Raw genomic sequence first — 18254 nt, forward strand, 5'->3', positions numbered from 1 at the left:
ATTTTTATCTACTGTAGTATTCTACAGGTCCAGTCTACGGGATGTGGAAGCTTCTATGGGCCGTGGAAGCTTCTACAGATCGTAGAAAGCATCCGTATAAAGTGGGATTGAGTTTTGGGAAAATCATGTTTCTGAAGTTGAGTCTATGATTGACTAGGATGGTCTGTCGAATGGTCTACGGGTCGTAGATAGTTCTCGTGTGAAGGTCCCAGGCTTAGTGATATTTTAGTGTTAAAGTTGAGTTCTATGGTTGGGGTCTATGGACCGTATAAGGTTTTACAGGCCATAGACCGGTCTCATAAAATTTGATTAAAATTTAGGGCTTCAGTATTTGGTCTACGATTGACTAGTACGGGCCGTAGGAATTTTTACGATTCGTAAGTCACACCCATTAACCGAGTTGACAATTATTTTAAGAGGATCTTGGAACTTTTTCCTATGTGTTTATAATACCAAAGCTTGTCATTTTGACCCCTATTCTAAGCACTATATAAGTATTTTAAGTCCTTAAACTACCTAATTCTAAATCATTCTCTTAATTCCAAAATCCCAACTATATTTATCCTCTCCAATTTTCTCTAAAGCTAGGGAAGAAGAAGCTAGGGTTTCAACAAAGGATCTCCAATTCACTATAGCTTTTTGGTTTTGATCATCAAGGTATGTTAGTATTCACCAATGGAGTCCTTTCCTCCATTGGGTCCCCAAAGATCCCAATTCTCCAAGTCAAATTCAATTGATCAAAGTTATGTTTTTCTCCAATCTTCATGGGTTCTTTTCAATTATGATTTAATTGCCTATTTTCTATTTTCTAATGCATGAATTGAAGTATTTACATGATTTTGAGTTGAATTCATATAAAAACATTCATGGTCCATGATTTTTACTATAAACACATGATGGAGCTTATGAACTATGATTTTATGAAGAGATGTGTTCTTTTATGAGATTGATGTTTATGACTTAAGGATGATTTTAGATGAATGTATTATTAAAATTGTGAAATTTTTTGTCAAATATTATTATGATCATGATTGTGAAAGGATTTCTCACATAAGGATTCATAAGGTTGAAAGGTTTTCTCACCTAAGTTGAATCAAGATGTAAGGAGCTATTATAGATGACTTTAGCTTGGATTGGTAGCTTAATTGCTCCTTTCCATATATGATGAAATGAATATTATTAATGAATATTCCATGGGATTTTACATAGCAACGAGAGGATATTGAGATGGAGGCTCTCTCGTTAGTAGAAGTTGGGTATCTAGTAGCAATCTCATTGTACCTAACTATGTGCCCTCGTAAGATGTCTTAGCTAGTGGATCAACGTAAGATAGAATGTGATGGTCCTTACTTTGGTAAGTAGGATATCTCTTTTCAGTGTGGGATAGACATCGAATTCGATGTTATAGCTCACATGATCTATGTCAGTCAATGGTAAACAACCCACAATAATGAACTATGTTACTTTCGAGTATCTCACAAAATGTTTTAAATATGTTAAGCTTGCATTGACCATGATTATGACTTTTGTTTCCTAACCTTTTATCTTATGATTTAGCTTGGTCATTGCATGTCATGAAAAGTCCTTTTAGCATGATTTCATACCTTTTATACATTGCAATAATACTTAGTATATTCCATGTAGTAATGCATATATTTGCCTGCATTGTTTCAGTAATGTAGAGTCTGACGCTCCTACCTCGCATACTTGTAGCTAGTTGATCTCATTGAAGATTCGAAGATCAAGAGTTAGTGAGTCCTCATTTTTCGAGGACCATGACATTTTTATTGCTTTTTTTATTTCAGTTTTCAGACATTTGTACGTGGTGCATGGGTTACATCTCAACCACTTCTTTGATGTATTAGATGGCTTGTTGAGACTATGTTAGACTTCACTTTTTCAAACTATTTTATGATATGAGAATAATACTCTTGAAATCTTTATTTCTATTATATTTTATGATGTATGCTAAGTGGCTTATGTAGGGCCTTTTGGGGTTCTATACGCCATGTTACACCTAGGGTATACTTTGGATCATGAAAAACTGGTATTAAGAGCGTAAGGTATAGAAAGGTCCTAGGATGTATCACAAGCTACGTCAAGTAGAGTCTTGTTCATGAGTGTGAAACGTGCCACATTTATGAATAAGAGGCTATAAGATGTTTAGAAAATTCCAGTTCTTTCATTATTCTAAAGTTGTGCGATAGAGTGTAACTCTATATCTCTCTCTCATAATCCTTATCCAATGCTTTTTAGGATATGGCCCCTCGAAGAGCATACGTTCGAAGAAATGCGGGTGAGAATGTAGAACAAGAAGCTCCACAAGTTCCGATCTATCCTTGTCACGACCCATGGGTACACCCTAGACGTAACATGGCATACAAGACCTCGATAGGCCTCATATAAGACACTTATCTATCATAGTCAATATAATAGAAAATTGGTAAAATTTAAAATATTTTCAACAACATCAAAGTATTTATAAAACGAAGCGAAAGTCTCATACAATTGTCTCAAAACCATCTAATACAAAGATTCATAAGGAATTATGGGTACTCGCCTCCATGTCCTTTCATTATAAGACACGGGTACTCGCCTCCACATCTTTCACTAATGGGTCATGGGTACTCGCTTCCATGCCCAACATCATAATAGGAACGTGGGGAGTCGCCGTTTGTTCAATTCTAAGGAATATGGGAAATCGCCTCATATACTTCTCATTTAGATGTCAAGGGTAATTGCCTCTAGCCTCATCAATTTCTTAGTCTTTTTATCTAGATTCATTTTAGGTGAGCAATCCTTTCAACCTAAAATCATTCAATGTGAGAAAGCCTTTCACATTCATACTTAAGAAATTCATGTGGGAATTATCCCTTCCAGAACAATTACATCAATAATCAGCAATTATTAACATAAGCTTTACTCTCAAAGCACTACATCTCATAATCATCATATATGCTTTACTCTCAAAGCAATCAATATCATAATCATTACATATGCGATCAATTTCAAAGCAATTCTAGTGTATCTCATCAATCCTATAAGAATACATCTAAACCTACAAGTTCTCCTTTCATGGCATCAAACCCATTTACATCAATTCCAACTTAGAAACATGGGTTAAGCACATGTACATGTAAATTCATCCTAAAAAAATGTAATCCTATCAATTCATGCATAAACAATCATAATACACTCAATTGGATCCACATTCATCAAGACCCACAACATTAGAAGAAAATCCTAACTCAAATTGGGGAATTTCTACTTTTCAATTGGGGAATCTTAGGGGCTCCATGGATGAAAAGTCATCATACCTTGATATCAAAGCCCACAAATGCTTGAGGATTGGAGACTTGACCTTGATCCTAGCTTGAACTCTTTCTTCTTCTTTAAGTTCTAGAGAGAGAAATATTTGAGAGGAAGAACTTGGGATTTCTTTGGAAATAATGACTTGAATGGGTGAGTTTTGGGGTTAAAATCACTTATATAGGGGTCCTAGGCTCGGGTAAAACGACATAGTATTAATTTAATTAAAATAGGAAAAGACCCATGTGCCCCTAACTAAAAGTTGTCGAACCCCCACTTCACGAGTGGGTTCACTAGCCGTCAAGGGCCACACGGCCCGTAGTGGTGCCTGCGATCCTTGACCAGTGGCTAGGCTTGCCACCACTCAATCCCTATAAGCCTAACTCTAGACCACAACCACTCCCACAGCCCATAGTGGCCTTTACGAGCCGTTTAGTGGCTCATGGGAGGGCCTAACATTTTAGGCAATTTTGGGAGCTCGCTACCTCACCTCCACGGGCACCACCACGAGCCGTGGTGCCCACTACAAGCCGTCAAGGTGCTCGTGGGAGGTGAGTCTCCCTTGGCTAGCTACTGCCCAAGCTCCACGACTACCAAAACAAGTCGTGGTGCCCTTCACGATCCGTTTAGGCCTTTGTGAAGGGTGCCAAGGCTCAAATCTCTAGCTCTTAACTTAGCACTTAGCCCCTAGTTTAGCCTACTAGATTTCGAGGTGTTAAATTATTTCCCCCTCGGGAACATTCGTCCTCAAATGGAATTCTAGACACCTCTTGAAAGACAAGACTCAATACTAGCAGCCCATCATGCATGCAATCTCATCTAAATGCACATATCAAGGAGAAAACATTGACTCCAGGCTAAACATACTCAATGCACCATAAGGAAGGTAAGTACTAGACCTAGCAACCCAATATGCATGAAATTTCAAGATTTCTCATATTCAAGGAGGAACTACCATCTCAAAGCTAAAAGAATGCTCAACACAATCTCATGGAGCCTATATGCAATTCATTCTCAAAAGCATATCTAAAGAATGTTTAACAATTCATCTCATGAAGTCTATAGGCACTCAATGCACAACAACATGAGGAAAATCAATCATGTAAACTCATTTTCTTTCAAAACACAAGTTTTTCATGAACATGCATAAAATAAGAAAATCATGGGAATATCTCACACATGACACCAAAACAAAGAGCAAACCATGAGGAACTCATTACCTTAGGCTAGAGTAGGAGTAGAAGGAAAAAGATGAGGATATCGGGACATCATATCGGCCTCGGCCTCCAAAGTAGCACCCTCAACTAAATGATTCCTCCACAATACTTTCACAGAAGCAACTTCCTTGTTTCTTAATTTCTTAACTTGCCGGTCTAAAATCTCAACCAGGACTTTCTCATAAGAAAGACTTTCATCAACTCCCAAACCTTCTAAGAGGACTATAAATGTCGAATCTCCAACACAATTCTTTATCATAGAGACACAGAAAACTGGATGCACCGATGCCAAATCATTAGGAAAATCAAGCTCATAAGCAACCTTACCAACACGTCTCAAGATTTGATATGGGCCTACATAACAGCGACTAAGCTTCCCTTTCTTACCAAACCTCTTTACACCCTTTGTCACCCCCCGAGGCTACCCCCTGGACGTAAACACGGGACCTTGGATCACGAGTGATCCCAAGTTAACCCTGAGGTTGCATATCATAAGCATACTAAAAGAAAACTGAATAAATATACTATGCGGAAGCTTAAACAGTCATAACTAAAAGTGGGGAATACCCAATACTGATTTGAATATATAAAATACTATGAGTTTAATAACAATTGGATGATCAAACTCAAAACTAAAACTGAATCTAGTACTATGTCTGTAGAACCCTCTAACTGACTAAAGTTGTTGGGACATGCCCCCAGTTAACTCTAGCAAAACTGAAAACTGAATAAAAAGACTAAAGTATAAAGCATGTCTATTGTCCTCGAAGTATGAGGACTACCCATTGAAGTTGCTGAACTGAAGATCGGGAACTGATCTATGCGTGATCTGGATGCTGAGTACCTGAACCTACATCATGAAAGGATGTAGCACAGAGTATGTGTCAGTACTTGGAATGTATTGAGCATGCATGATATAGATTATAGCTGAATAAAATACATAACTAAACAAAGCATACTGAGCAATAACATAATCTGAACTGAATGTAAATGCTGAAATATATTGAAGGTTGAGCTAAATGCACTGACCAAGTACTAATCTTGAACATGACATACTGAGATTGAATGCTGAGATATAACTGAAGTCCTGGTCAAATGCACTGAAGTCTGACTGTGGGAGCTACTATTAACCGACACAAAACCACATGAGCAAAATGTGGAGTCCGATGTATACACCCCATCGAGAGGACTTAAGGACTTAATATACCTTGCCAGGGGTATAAAGGCATGACTGTTTGATGTATACTCCCCATCGATAGGACTCAATATACCTTGCCAGGGGTATAAAGGCATGAATGATGTGATCACTAAAGTTGATTCCCAATAGATGGGACTGATAAACCTATGGGGGAACGTAGTTCTAGGACTATGAGGGTACACTGAACCCTAGACCAACTCGGTCAAATCCTACACCCAACTGGAATGTGTATGACATAACAAAACTGAAATACTAGATACCTTAATGTTCTGACATGCAAATCTAAGAATGCAACATTTAAATACTGACAATGAAGTATTCTTAACTGGGGCATGTATATCTCTTTAAGCTGACCTAGCAAGTGTAATTCATGAACTAAAAGAATCTACACAACTAGGGTTCTACGTTTCATACGAGGAACTGAACAAACCTTCCAAGAAACATGCTATTTTGATTATGGATACTATAACAATTGAAATCACAACAATCTTCTAAGATTTTACAAACCCTTGGTCTAAACAGTATATGGAGAATCTAGAATCTGACTGAATTCTAGGGACCTAGTGCATATAAGGAACCACTCCTGAAATCCCACACTCCTGGTGACGAAATCTACAGAGTAATCCTTTGATTTCGGGGCAGAAACTTTAAAGAACACTACTTCTTGTTCTTGGGAGTTTTGGTCGACTTTTCCTCTTCTTTTTGCTCCAAGTTTGGATGATTTTAGGTGAATGAGGGTTATGGGTAACTCTGACTAATAGGCTTAGACTGAGTAAACGATGTAGTTTAGGCATAAAACGACAAAGTTTAAGTGCCCAACGCATGGGGAAAAGACCTAAATGACCCTAACTTAAAAGCTGCCGAAGGCCACCCACGGAGAGCCCTACAGGCCGTAGGTCGACCTACCAACCGTAGGTGGGGTCGTCGGTCAAGTCTGCCCAACAGGGCTTCACTAAAACGAGCATAACTTTTTACTCGGAGATGGGATTTTAGCAAACTCGGTGGCGTTGGAAAGAGGATTCAATTATCTATCATTTGGTAGGTCATGGGCCACCAAATTCCTTTTATGATAAGGTTTATGACTTTTTTAAGTTGACCCAACAACAATTTCCCTCTAACTGGCTGTTGACCAGGACGGTCCGTTGAATGGCCTACGGGGCATAGATAGGTCTCGTAAGAAGGTCCCAGACTTAGTGAAATTTTAGGGTTAAAGTTAAATTATATGGTCGGGGTGTACAGACCGTAGACCGGTCTCGTCAAATTTGATTAAAATTTAGGGCTTCAGTACTTGGCCTACGGTTGACCAGTATGGGCCGTATAAATTTCTACGGTCCGTAGGTCACAACCGTAGACCGAGTCGGTAGTTATTTTTAATGGGGTTTTGGATCTTTTCCCTATGTGTTTAATACGAAAGTTATGTCGTTTTGACCCCTATTCTAAGCCCTATATAAGTATTTTAAGTCCTAAAACTACCTAATTCTAAATAGTTCTCCTAATTCTGAAATCTCAACTACATTCATCCTCTCCAATTCTCTATCAAGCTAAGGAAGAAGAAGTCAGGGTTCTACCGAGGATATCCAATTCACCATAGCTTCTGGGCTTTTATCATCAAGTTTGTGATGAAGCAGTAGAAAAATGCCTTGCAGACAAGAGTGATAGCAGGAATGCATGATGGTTGTCTGACATGTTTCTGCATCCTGTTGCTGGTCATCTTGTTGCTAATTTTGGAACTAGTGACAAAAACCTAGTTTCTTGCTCCCCATGATGCTAATCTTTTTCATGCTGTCAAGTTAGTTCAAGTTGTTTTACTCTGTAAGTCATCAGATGATATTTTGAGATAGGCGAGTCTACTATACTTGGTATTTGTGTATTTTTTACTCACTTCCGTTTCTTCAAAGAACTAAAGCTAAGTAAAGTTTTAAATGAATGCTGCAGTTTAGCATTTCAGTACAGTTTTGCTTTCTTTGCTTTGCTTAGATTTGTACCATGCGATGCAGGGAGGTGAAAGAAGGACTGATGGATCAGATCACCTTTAAAACAATCCTATGCAGGGAGGTGAAAGAAGGACTGATGGATCAGATCACCTTTAAAACAATCCTATGCAGGGAGGTGAAAGAAGGACTGATGGATCAGATCACCTTTAAAACAATCCTATGCAGGGAGGTGAAAGAAGGACTGATGGATCAGATCACCTTTAAAACAATCCTATGCAGGGAGGTGAAAGAAGGACTGATGGATCAGATCACCTTTAAAACAATCCTGCTTGGATCGGACCATGCAAGCTAGGTAAAAATTTGATGTCATAATCACAGTGCAATAACTACAGGATGAAAGCTAGTCAAAAACAGCAGACAGTAAAGAAGAAGGACCGAGTAGAGATCTGCTTTAGCAATGTGACCATCTGAAGGTGCAGAGGGAAGTGGTGTCTCAGCAGTCCTTGCTGTCTCCATCGAGCAAGTGTACTTGCAGCGACTTGGACGAACCACTCTGTATACACCGGTGCTTGTTAAAATATAGGTATCCTTCCTGTTATCCTGTCCAAATGAGAATATGTAACCTAAAGCAGGCAATGGACTATTGGGAACTGAGCTGCAATTGAGAGGGGAATCATGAGCACAACTGAAACGGATGCTTCTTGCTGTAAAGTTCCCACTGTTATACGGATTTTCTTGAGCTGCCCAAAAGTTCTTAGCATACAAATCTCCATAGAGGTAACTGCAAATGCAACCATCCTTATGTCAAGTTTAGTTTCCTAATCGTATATCAACAATCTAGGGTGTGTTCATATTTACCTTCCATATATGCAGGGATCAGTCTTGGAGCGATAAACATAGCCACCTGATATGGCCGCAGATCCAACTTCTTTGTTTACTTCAGAATGGGTGTATCCTAACACTGGGAAGATGGGATCAACAAAGTCATCAGCTGAAGCATTTTTAAAGCGTAAAGGACCTTCATACATGCTCCATCCATAGTTTCCCCCTTTCGTGATGATGTCAACTTCTTCATACTGATCCTGCATGATTGTTAGAAACTCAGCATCAAGATACCAGGTAGCATGTTATGTCTTTTGAAAATATCTTAACAAACAGAGATGTTATAGCTCTCAACAAAAGTGAGATTGTCATTGAACCTGTCCAACATCCGCACAGATGAAGTAAGAAGGCCTTTCTGAATCAAAGCTACAGCGCCAAGGATCTCTCAGTCCAAGCGCCCAAATTTCTGGCTGCAAATCTTTATCTTGTGAATAAGGATTATCTCGAGGAACCGAATAGTTACCCCAATGTCCTAGGTCTGATATCTCTTCTTGACCTATTGAAAGAATCACCTTAGTGTCTCATGACATAACTCAACAAAGTGTGCAAGGCAGGCAATTGACCTTTTAGTTTGTGTCAAGTATTGTAAAACAAATAAATCAAAGTGCTCACTTGGTATGTTATCAATATCAACCCTCATTATTTTTCCAAGTAATGACTTCTTATTTTGAGCAAAATTGAATGAATCACCCTTGCTTCCACCATCTCCCATCATAAAGTAGAGATATCCATCTTCAGGGCCAAAGAGTATTTGTCCTCCATGATTAGCTGTGAATGGAAGCCCCATTGTAAATATTCTCCTCACTTCCGATGGTTTCACCTTCTCTGCCTACAAAATGTATGAAGTTTCAGTCAAACAAGGCAACATATAGTGCTTGCAATGAAACCTTTGAAATGGAATTGGAGAAAGTTCTAATCCTTAGCAGAATTAGGTTCTAACAGCTTAAGTTTTAAGATGAGGTGGTAACGTAATTCAACATGGTATCAGAGCAGGTATAGGGCATGGTTTAAAGTCTCTCCGCAAGCCATAATCAAAAAGAGTTATCATGTGCTTTAGCCCATAAAAAAGAATCAGACCAACACGTGATGAGCATTGTTAGTGATAAAAAGTAAATAAAATCTAACAAGTGGCTCTCTAGCTGCTGTTTAAGAACACAATGGAGTGAAAAGCCAACCAGTGATGGATTTGATGCAGTCCCATTAGCACTGAACTCTGAAACAACAGAATGGTATTGGCATGGCTGCTTATTATCCTCTGAGTTTATCTTAGAAGGATCACAACCAACATCTGAATTACAAGCACATCTTCCAGCACAGCTAGGAGACTTAGCTTTGTCACAGTTATATGATGCAAAAAACCTGCCATTCTTTGCAAAGTTTGGATGAAAAGCCATCCCCATCATCCCATATCTTGCATCCAAATAAACCTCATCTGTCAAATCAGCAAATGGACTTGATTCATCAATCCCCATGCTTTCTCCTGAATCTTGATCTGGTATAGTTGCTAACCAAATTTTTCCAGCCTGATTGGAGAAGAATGCTTGGTTCGATCCATCAGGATGAGGGACCATGTTGAGGTAAGCTCCATCAGCAATCTTCTCAAAACACATTCCATTCGGAGGCTGTAAAGTTTCGTTTTTCTTTAGCGAAACTTGTTCTCCATTGAAACATAATGAATCTTTATCAGAGTTTCCACCAAATGCTTCGCAGAAATCGGCTTTCGATTGCCAGAAGTCTGTTAACAAGGAGGAGTTTAAGTTTTTGGTTCCTCCTGCTTTGGTTTGCAAGGATGGTGCAAAAGGAGAATTTGTTATTGATATGTTTTGGCAAGAATCCCAAACAGATGAACAAAAGTTGTTTGCTGATGCAACAGTTGAATTGCAAAGAACAGGAACTGGTCTTGGCCCTGATTTTACCTTAAACAACTCTGCTGAAAACTGATCACATGTCTGAACAAAAAAAGGGAAATATTTTGGATTAGTTTTATTATTAAAATAGAATTACCTTGGAATTTGTTCATCAGTTGTTGAAACTATTCTGATGTAAGTTGTCAAAATTTATTTTCCTTCTTCAAGAATTCGAGAAAAAAGAATAAATTAAGCTAACCACAACAACAACATACTCAGTGTGGTTTCACAAGTGGAGTCTTGGGAGGGGTACGTAGACCTTACCCCTACGTCAGTGGGGTAGATAGATTGTTTCCGATATACCCTCGGCTTAAAGGATGAAGAAATTTCTTAAAATGCTCCAACTTCAATTGCCATAAACATGTTTAAGAATGACATGAGGAAGAGCAAAGTTTGTTGATCAGATACTAAACCTATTTCTTATTTGAGTTGTCAACTGTCATGATTCATAATATTTCTTCAAGAATATGGCAAAAAAAGCAAATTTAGCTAACCCCATTAAGAAAATACTAAAGGTAAAAACTTTTTAAATGCACCAACTTCAATTTCCACTAACATATATGAGCTATTTAGCTCAGACTCTTCAAGTATGTTAAATCCTCCGAACGTAGTGAATTTTTCTCGAAGGATCCAACATAAGTGCGCGACAATACTTTTGAAGAGTCTGAGCCATAGAGTGTATAAAAAATTATCAAAATTAGAAAACTTACTGAGCAAAGTATTGATTTGACAGCAGAACTACATGAAGTATCAGATATTTTCATACCCTCAAAAGCCTTCTGCAATTGCACATCTTTGGAAGAGTCACAACATACTCTTCCATTATATGGACAAAAAGCCAAAGCCTTTTTAGGAATAACAGGTGCTCCTACACAATGAATAAGAACAATTAGCAAAAGAAAACAAAAATTTGTATAAAAATAACATCTTGATAGAGATTGAACTACCCTCATCATAAGAAAAATTGAAAAAAAATTAAAATAACTTACTTAAATCTGTGCATAAAGGGAGTGAATAAGATGGAGAGATGAAGTTATACAGAAGGAGACAAATGAATGAGGAGAGCAACTTGTTCATTTTGGGAAAGATGAAACAGAGAGGACAAGAACAAACATGCAGCAGCAAATCTGGATTTTACTTCCTTCTAATTCTTATATATATAAAAATATAAATATATATCTATAAATTATATATAAGTAAACAGATAAGGTAAAAGAGAAAGTGAATCTTTGCTACCATTTTCTTAAAAAAAAAGAGAAGAGTTTCCATTAATAATATGAGAATATGAGTTTAACTCTTTATGTCGTGACAGAGGCAGATTCAAGATTCAAAATTTATGATTTTTACGTTCATTTCTACTCAAGTTAATAAGTATATCATGGTATATGAGTTTACAGTCAAATATTTAGTTGATTTCTTGACATGTACATAGAGTTTAGGCAATACTTATTAAATTTACGTGAACCGATATGTTACATATAAATTTACCCATGTGCACTAGTATAAAAGAAATGTTATGATGTAAGGTGATTGGGGGAATTCAGAATTTAAGTACTATAGGTTTAGCCTTTAAGATTTTTAAACATTGAAAGTATTGTATAAAATTATGAGTTCATCTATGCTCTTTATTGAATATTTTTGTGAATTCTTGCATATAAAAATATGTTTCGTACGGAAAATGTTAGTTTCATATGAATCTGAAGTCGCGATATTATATCCATCATTTTGTAAGATTACCTAAAAGATAACTACCGATAACATCTATAATACAAGTAATTAGAAACTTGAAGAATAAAGTGGTTGCCATATAGTCTAGTATATACATTAGAGTTTTTTTTTTTTAAATACTATTATTAACCTACTCAGTGTATTCTTACAAGTAAAATCTGAAGAGGATGGTGTACACACAATCTTACTCGTAGTTTTTAGAAACTAGAGATAGTTTCTGGAAAAAAACTCAACTTATATCAAACAGTTTAAAGCATATTTGAAAAGAAAATATTATAACGAAGAATAGAACAATATCAACAACAAATACTTTAAGTAATGATTTTCAAGAAAGTGTTTGAATTTTCTCATGATCTTTTTAACTTTAAGGTATGATTGAATTATGTGCACCAAAATTGGTTAGAAATTGGAAGGCACGATCAATAATAATAATTCTAAGACTTTTGGATTTGACTTGTAGCCACTATACATAAATCTCAGTGGATGAGTAGTGGTTGGAAAGGCCAGCAATGATAAAGGTCAAATAAATAGATATTTTATTATAAACCCATAAAGGTTGGAATTTTTATTATTATTTTCTACTTTTTAAAAGGTGGATTTGAAATGTGTTACATTGATATTATTGTCCTGTAGGTGTATACATTTATTGCTTTCAAATTTCTTGACTGATTGTACTTTTTGCCTATAATTTAAAAGGTTGGAGTAGTGGGTTCAGACTTCAACCACTAGAGTTTATGGGTGGATTTAAATCATCAAAAATTGAATTATTTAATAAAATTGAGATTTGTTATATCAGAGTTTGATTTATTATGTCGGATTAATGAACTTTAAAAAATAAGTATTTGGTATTGAAAAAATCTTTTTGATCAGAAAATTTGGCCAGAATGATATTTTATCTATGTTATTTTACCTTTTAAAATATTTTTACCCTTTTAATTTTATTACATTTTAACTAAAAAATGAAAAAAAGATCAGTTTGTTTTAAAATAAAAAAAATATTATAGTTTTTTTTAATTTTCTGGCCAAATTTTCTGGTAATTTAGCACTTCCCTTTGGTATTTTCCTTTCTTAATTAATGTGATCGACATTTATTTTCCCTTTTATTTTGCTTTTGAGTACTATTAAAACGTATACTGTTATTTTTAAATATTTATTACTCATATAGTTGTTGAATTATGATAAAAGTATCTGACCGAATAAACAAGGCATCTAGATAGAAATCGAATACCTCTTACACTCCAACTGAACCTCCTCAAACTATAACCTGCACAGAAATCAGTTCCACCTAGCACGCAGTTCTACAATACGCGGCCCACAAGGCCCAATATCCACAAATCAATAGTCACCAATCAATAACCAAACGAATCAAGTAAGTCAATCTCAAAGTCAAGTAGTTCAGTCACACGCAACAAGTACATCAATCACAATTCACAAGCAAGTCACACATAAGTATCAAATGCATTAGGACACAATAATAATCTCTCGCCGGAACCATTTCCCATCGGCACAAATCACCAGTCAAAACCATTTCTCATCGGCTTTATATCAAATCACTAGCCGAAATTATTTTCCATCAGCTTAATAACAATCACAGGCAAAGACCTTGGCATCACGACAATCAACGGCAAAGACCTCGGCATCATAACAGTCACCGGCACAGACCTCGACATCATAACATTCACATAACAATCAATGCACACAAACACTATAACACCACATGGAAGAGACAAGAATTCATACAATTCAAGTCCACTTTCACGCTATCAAGCATTTCATCAATTAATCATTAAGGGTTACAACAAGGCATTTCACAACATCATGTTTATCACATATCCTTTTAAATTTCAACCCATTTTTATTCATTAAGATTTAACAAGTAGACAATTAATCATTCACCTCATTCTCATTACTCCCAACACGCAAACAACGAAGAGAGTATACAAATTCTACTAGAATACAAGGTTTAGGAGATCACTTGTCTTAAATCAACCAATAATCACTCCTAGAGTTTCCCCTTCCAAATCACTTCCAAAGCCACACAATCTATATACAAGCAAGTATTCACCGTCACATTCTGAAAATAACAATACCCACATCAATTTCTTAGAAAAATGGGTCAATCAACTCAAAATTCAATTTTGAAATGAAGGTGTGAATTCAAAATTTAATACTTGAAAATGGTGTTTAAGCCTTTAGGAACTCAATGGTGAAAACCATTTCGAAAAATGAATCGAAATCACTTCAAAATCCCATTTTAATTTAGAACTTGAGTTCTTGGAAAACTAAATCATTTGCAAATCAAAACCCCAAATTTTGATGTTAGAGTCCATAAATAATCAATGGGAAATGAAGTTCTAGAATCATAAAGGCTTACCCAAAGGTTTTAGCACAAGTAATCGCCTCTGAGGTCTTCCCAAGCTCAAAAATAGAAAATGGGGCTTAAACCCCAAAAATGGTAGGCAAAAACCCTCTCAGATGTCGCAAAAGCGACCTAGAGTTCACAAAGTGAACCCTGCTAAAAGCCCGACTCTAGCAAAAGCGAAGCCTCCTTCGCTAAAACGAAGGTCGCTTAAGCGACATGCCCTTTGCTTAAGCAGAGGTCGCTTAAGAGACAAGACCTTCGCAAAAACGAGGCCTGCAACTTGATGTGGCTCAAACCGCTCTGCCGCGTTGAAGGTGAACCTCTATGAACTCAGTCTAAGTAGGTAGGTACAACGATTAACCGTTCGTTTAAAAAAAAAAAGTGCTCCTGCATATGTTAATCTGGACTCAGACACTCCTAATCTTGCAAATCAGGTGTGTCTTGCGCTTTTTTGGTTTATTCATTTGCTATATCAAAAGGAGAACTTCATAACCCTAATTCCTTGTCGTTTGACAGATTGAGCTCCAAAGGAGCTAATACCACTGTCTAACCAATATAATTTATTACTCTAGTCTCCTTGCCTCCATAATTGGCGAACTTATAACTTTCAAATTTTGATATGCTTTTATGTCATTCAGTTCAAACCCGACATAGTTGCCTGAAGTTGTTAGTCGCAATATAGACAATAAGTTCTTCTTTATATCTAAAATATAGTAGACATTTTGAAATTGTACTTTTCCTGACCGTAAGTAAGTACAAATACTATTTTGTTAATATGAGATTGATATTTTAGAATATTATTTATCATGATCATTACTCAACAGCCTTTATATATATTTGTCCTTGTTGATCAACTTTTTCTCATCATTGATCATGTAATTGAAGCGTTCAAAATCAATGATCTAATTATATTCATAATAGATCAATTTTCACATACAATTGCGAATGTTAGTTCCTTTTGTTATAGAGTAAGGTGACAAGATCTTGTTTTGATAGTTTTTTTCAACTGCATAAGAGGTATCAAAGTCTCAAGATTTTTCTTCATCTTTCTTATTTCGAGTAGGATTGTCTATTTTACCTTCAATTTTCTAATACCAACAGTCTCTAGCATAATTATATTCACCTAGAACAACCAAACATTGTCACATGATTTTTTCAAGAATATGTTATCTCATATAAACTTGTCCGTTCTAGCACTATCAAATACAACTCGATCGGAAAATTTTTAGTGATTCAAATTGATTGAGTACTTAAACTTTTATGTTTTAGTGAGGGCTCGATTCTCCATCACTATATTTTTTAAAAAGAAAAATAAAAATAAAATACAACTTGATCAATTTGTTATTATTACTAGCATAGATCAAGATTGGTTTATTTTATATGAAAATATTGATGTGTACTTCCTCTCCAACCGGACATCAAAAAACAAAGGAACAAGAATATTAATGATGGTCACATGATCATAATTTTCTTGCTAATACTAATGGTATCACTGATTATCTTAGATGTTTAAACAATTAATGAAAAATAACAAAGATATCTCTAACTATATTTTAATATTAATAAACTGATCAATGCCATATTACTTAATATTAAATGCACGTTTGTCCTATGAACTAATAAATATATATTTCCTGTTCAATAATCAACTTGCAATTCTAAATTATTCCAATATTTAGCCGGCCGTATGATAATTACCATCTTTGGAGAATAAATTTTTCAAAAAGTTAACTTCAGGTAACATGTTATGGTCATTTTACAATTTTCTTGTCACAATAAAGTTTTTCTTATTTTAAAAAGGAAGAAAGCTCAAATACGTTATCGAACTTTGAGAAAAGGCTCACCTATGTCATCCATTTAAAGTTTTGCTCATCTATGTCATTTCCGTTAAAGAAAGGGTTCATCCATGCTATTATTTGTTAAGTGAAATGACATATTTGTGCTAAACTTTTAAAGGATGACATAGATGAACCGTTTCTCAAAGTTCGATGGAATATTTGAGCTTTTTTTCGTTAAAAAAATAATTTAATTAATGACGTGGACTAATCATATATGACCACGTGTAAAAAATGATTTTGCAAAATTGAAATTGTTTTCCGTTAACAAGTAATGACACGGATGGGTCTTTTCTCAAACTAAAATGACATAGATGTGTCCAACGTTTAATGTATGACATGAATAAGCCTTTTCTCAAAGTCCAATGATATATTTGAATCTTTTCCCTTTTAACCAGGTGAAGAATACGGACGCTTGCAAAAATAAATAAATACAAACTATGGCTAACTTGTAAATACATGATAAAAGTGGCTATACTAAGTAAAAAGTCATAATGTGTTGGATTGCCCAATAGAAATAAAATGGGCTGCCTCTCAGATGGTCCATATTCACATAAACTTGCCCATGAACACTAAACAAGTTATGACAAGTTCGATTGAGAAAACATGCAAGAATTTCAAATCTGAAACCACCGATGAGATTGTCTGTTCAACCAACTCGACTATCATCATGGATTACAAACTTCAATTTAATTGAGCTGAATCCGACCATTTTAAAGTTAATTATTCTTTTGAACAAGATGACTGGATATTTTATTTTGCAGAGAAGTATTATATTACACCATATATTCAAAATATTTTAAAGAAAGGAAGTACTTTTACCATTTCACTTTGTTTGTTTTATTTTGGGAAAAAGGGTCTGAAAAATACTCTAACTTTGATTGAAATTGTTGTTACGGTACCAAACTTTGGAAAGGATCTTTTACCCCCTTGTACTATTTAATAGTGTATTTTAAAGGTATATATGTGTCTACGTGGACATCATAAATTTTGCATCATTTTAAAAAGTAATGTGTCCATGTGGGCACATATATACCTTTAAAATACATTATTAAATAGTACAGGGGGTAAAAGGTCCTCCATAAAGTTTGGTATCGTAACAATAATTTCGGCCAAAATTGAAGTATTTTTCAGACCCTTTTTCCTTTTATTTTTTGATATATTTTAAACAGAATGCTTTTTTAGATAGCTCTTTAATTCTAACTTTTCACATGACATATTTTAGATCATAAAATTTTATTTTATTTAAAAGTTATATTCTTTTTATATATATTTAGTTTAAAACCATAATATTCAAAAAAACATTTTTACTATCTTAATTTCGTGTCAAGTTAAAAAATAAAAATAAAGGAAGGGAGTATAAATAAAAGTTAACTAAAAGTGGATAACATTAAGGTCCCACTTCTATCTATCCTTAATTAAATGACTTTAGTTTGAGGCTTTGACCCTGGAGAATGAAAATAATCTTGGGAACGTTGCCTCAACAACAAGCTTGAAAAATGCAAATTCAAATTTAATCAAACTTATCAATTTGAAAAATGCAAATTCAAATTTAATCAAACTTATCAATTTGAAAAATGCAAATTCAAATTTAATCAAACTTATCAATTTGAAAAATGCAAATTCAAATTTAATCAAACTTATCAATTTGAAAAATGCAAATTCAAATTTAATCAAACTTATCAATTTGAAAAATGCAAATTCAAATTTAATCAAACTTATCAATTTGAAAAATGCAAATTCAAATTTAATCAAACTTATCAATTTGAAAAATGCAAATTCAAATTTAATCAAACTTATCAATTTGAAAATCAAAAAACTTAGAAGGGTATGTTTGGTATTGAGGAAAATATACCAATTTTCTCATGTCTAGTTGGGTAAA

General features: G+C 35.1%; 1 protein-coding gene across 2 annotated transcripts; it reads right to left on the reverse strand.

Moving 5' to 3' along the window:
- Positions 1–7780: 7780 nt before the first annotated feature.
- On the reverse strand, positions 7781–11597 carry LOC102599111 (HIPL1 protein-like). Of its 2 annotated transcripts, none has more exons than XM_006341246.2 (7): positions 11437–11597; positions 11158–11315; positions 9716–10489; positions 9153–9369; positions 8858–9036; positions 8517–8740; positions 7781–8439 (listed from the first exon to the last, which is right to left on the reverse strand). In XM_006341246.2, the coding sequence occupies exons 1-7, from the start codon at positions 11522–11524 to the stop codon at positions 8031–8033; spliced, it is 2049 nt and encodes a 682-aa protein (XP_006341308.1). In that variant the 5' UTR covers positions 11525–11597; the 3' UTR covers positions 7781–8030. The 2 variants fall into 2 exon arrangements, with proteins under 2 accessions (XP_006341308.1, XP_006341309.1); XM_006341247.2 differs by having other exon boundaries at positions 11214–11315; positions 11437–11528.
- Positions 11598–18254: the final 6657 nt, after the last annotated feature.

This window comes from Solanum tuberosum, unplaced genomic scaffold (genome assembly GCF_000226075.1).
Source record: "Solanum tuberosum cultivar DM 1-3 516 R44 unplaced genomic scaffold, SolTub_3.0 scf00024, whole genome shotgun sequence".
Classification (NCBI taxonomy): domain Eukaryota; kingdom Viridiplantae; phylum Streptophyta; class Magnoliopsida; order Solanales; family Solanaceae; genus Solanum; species Solanum tuberosum.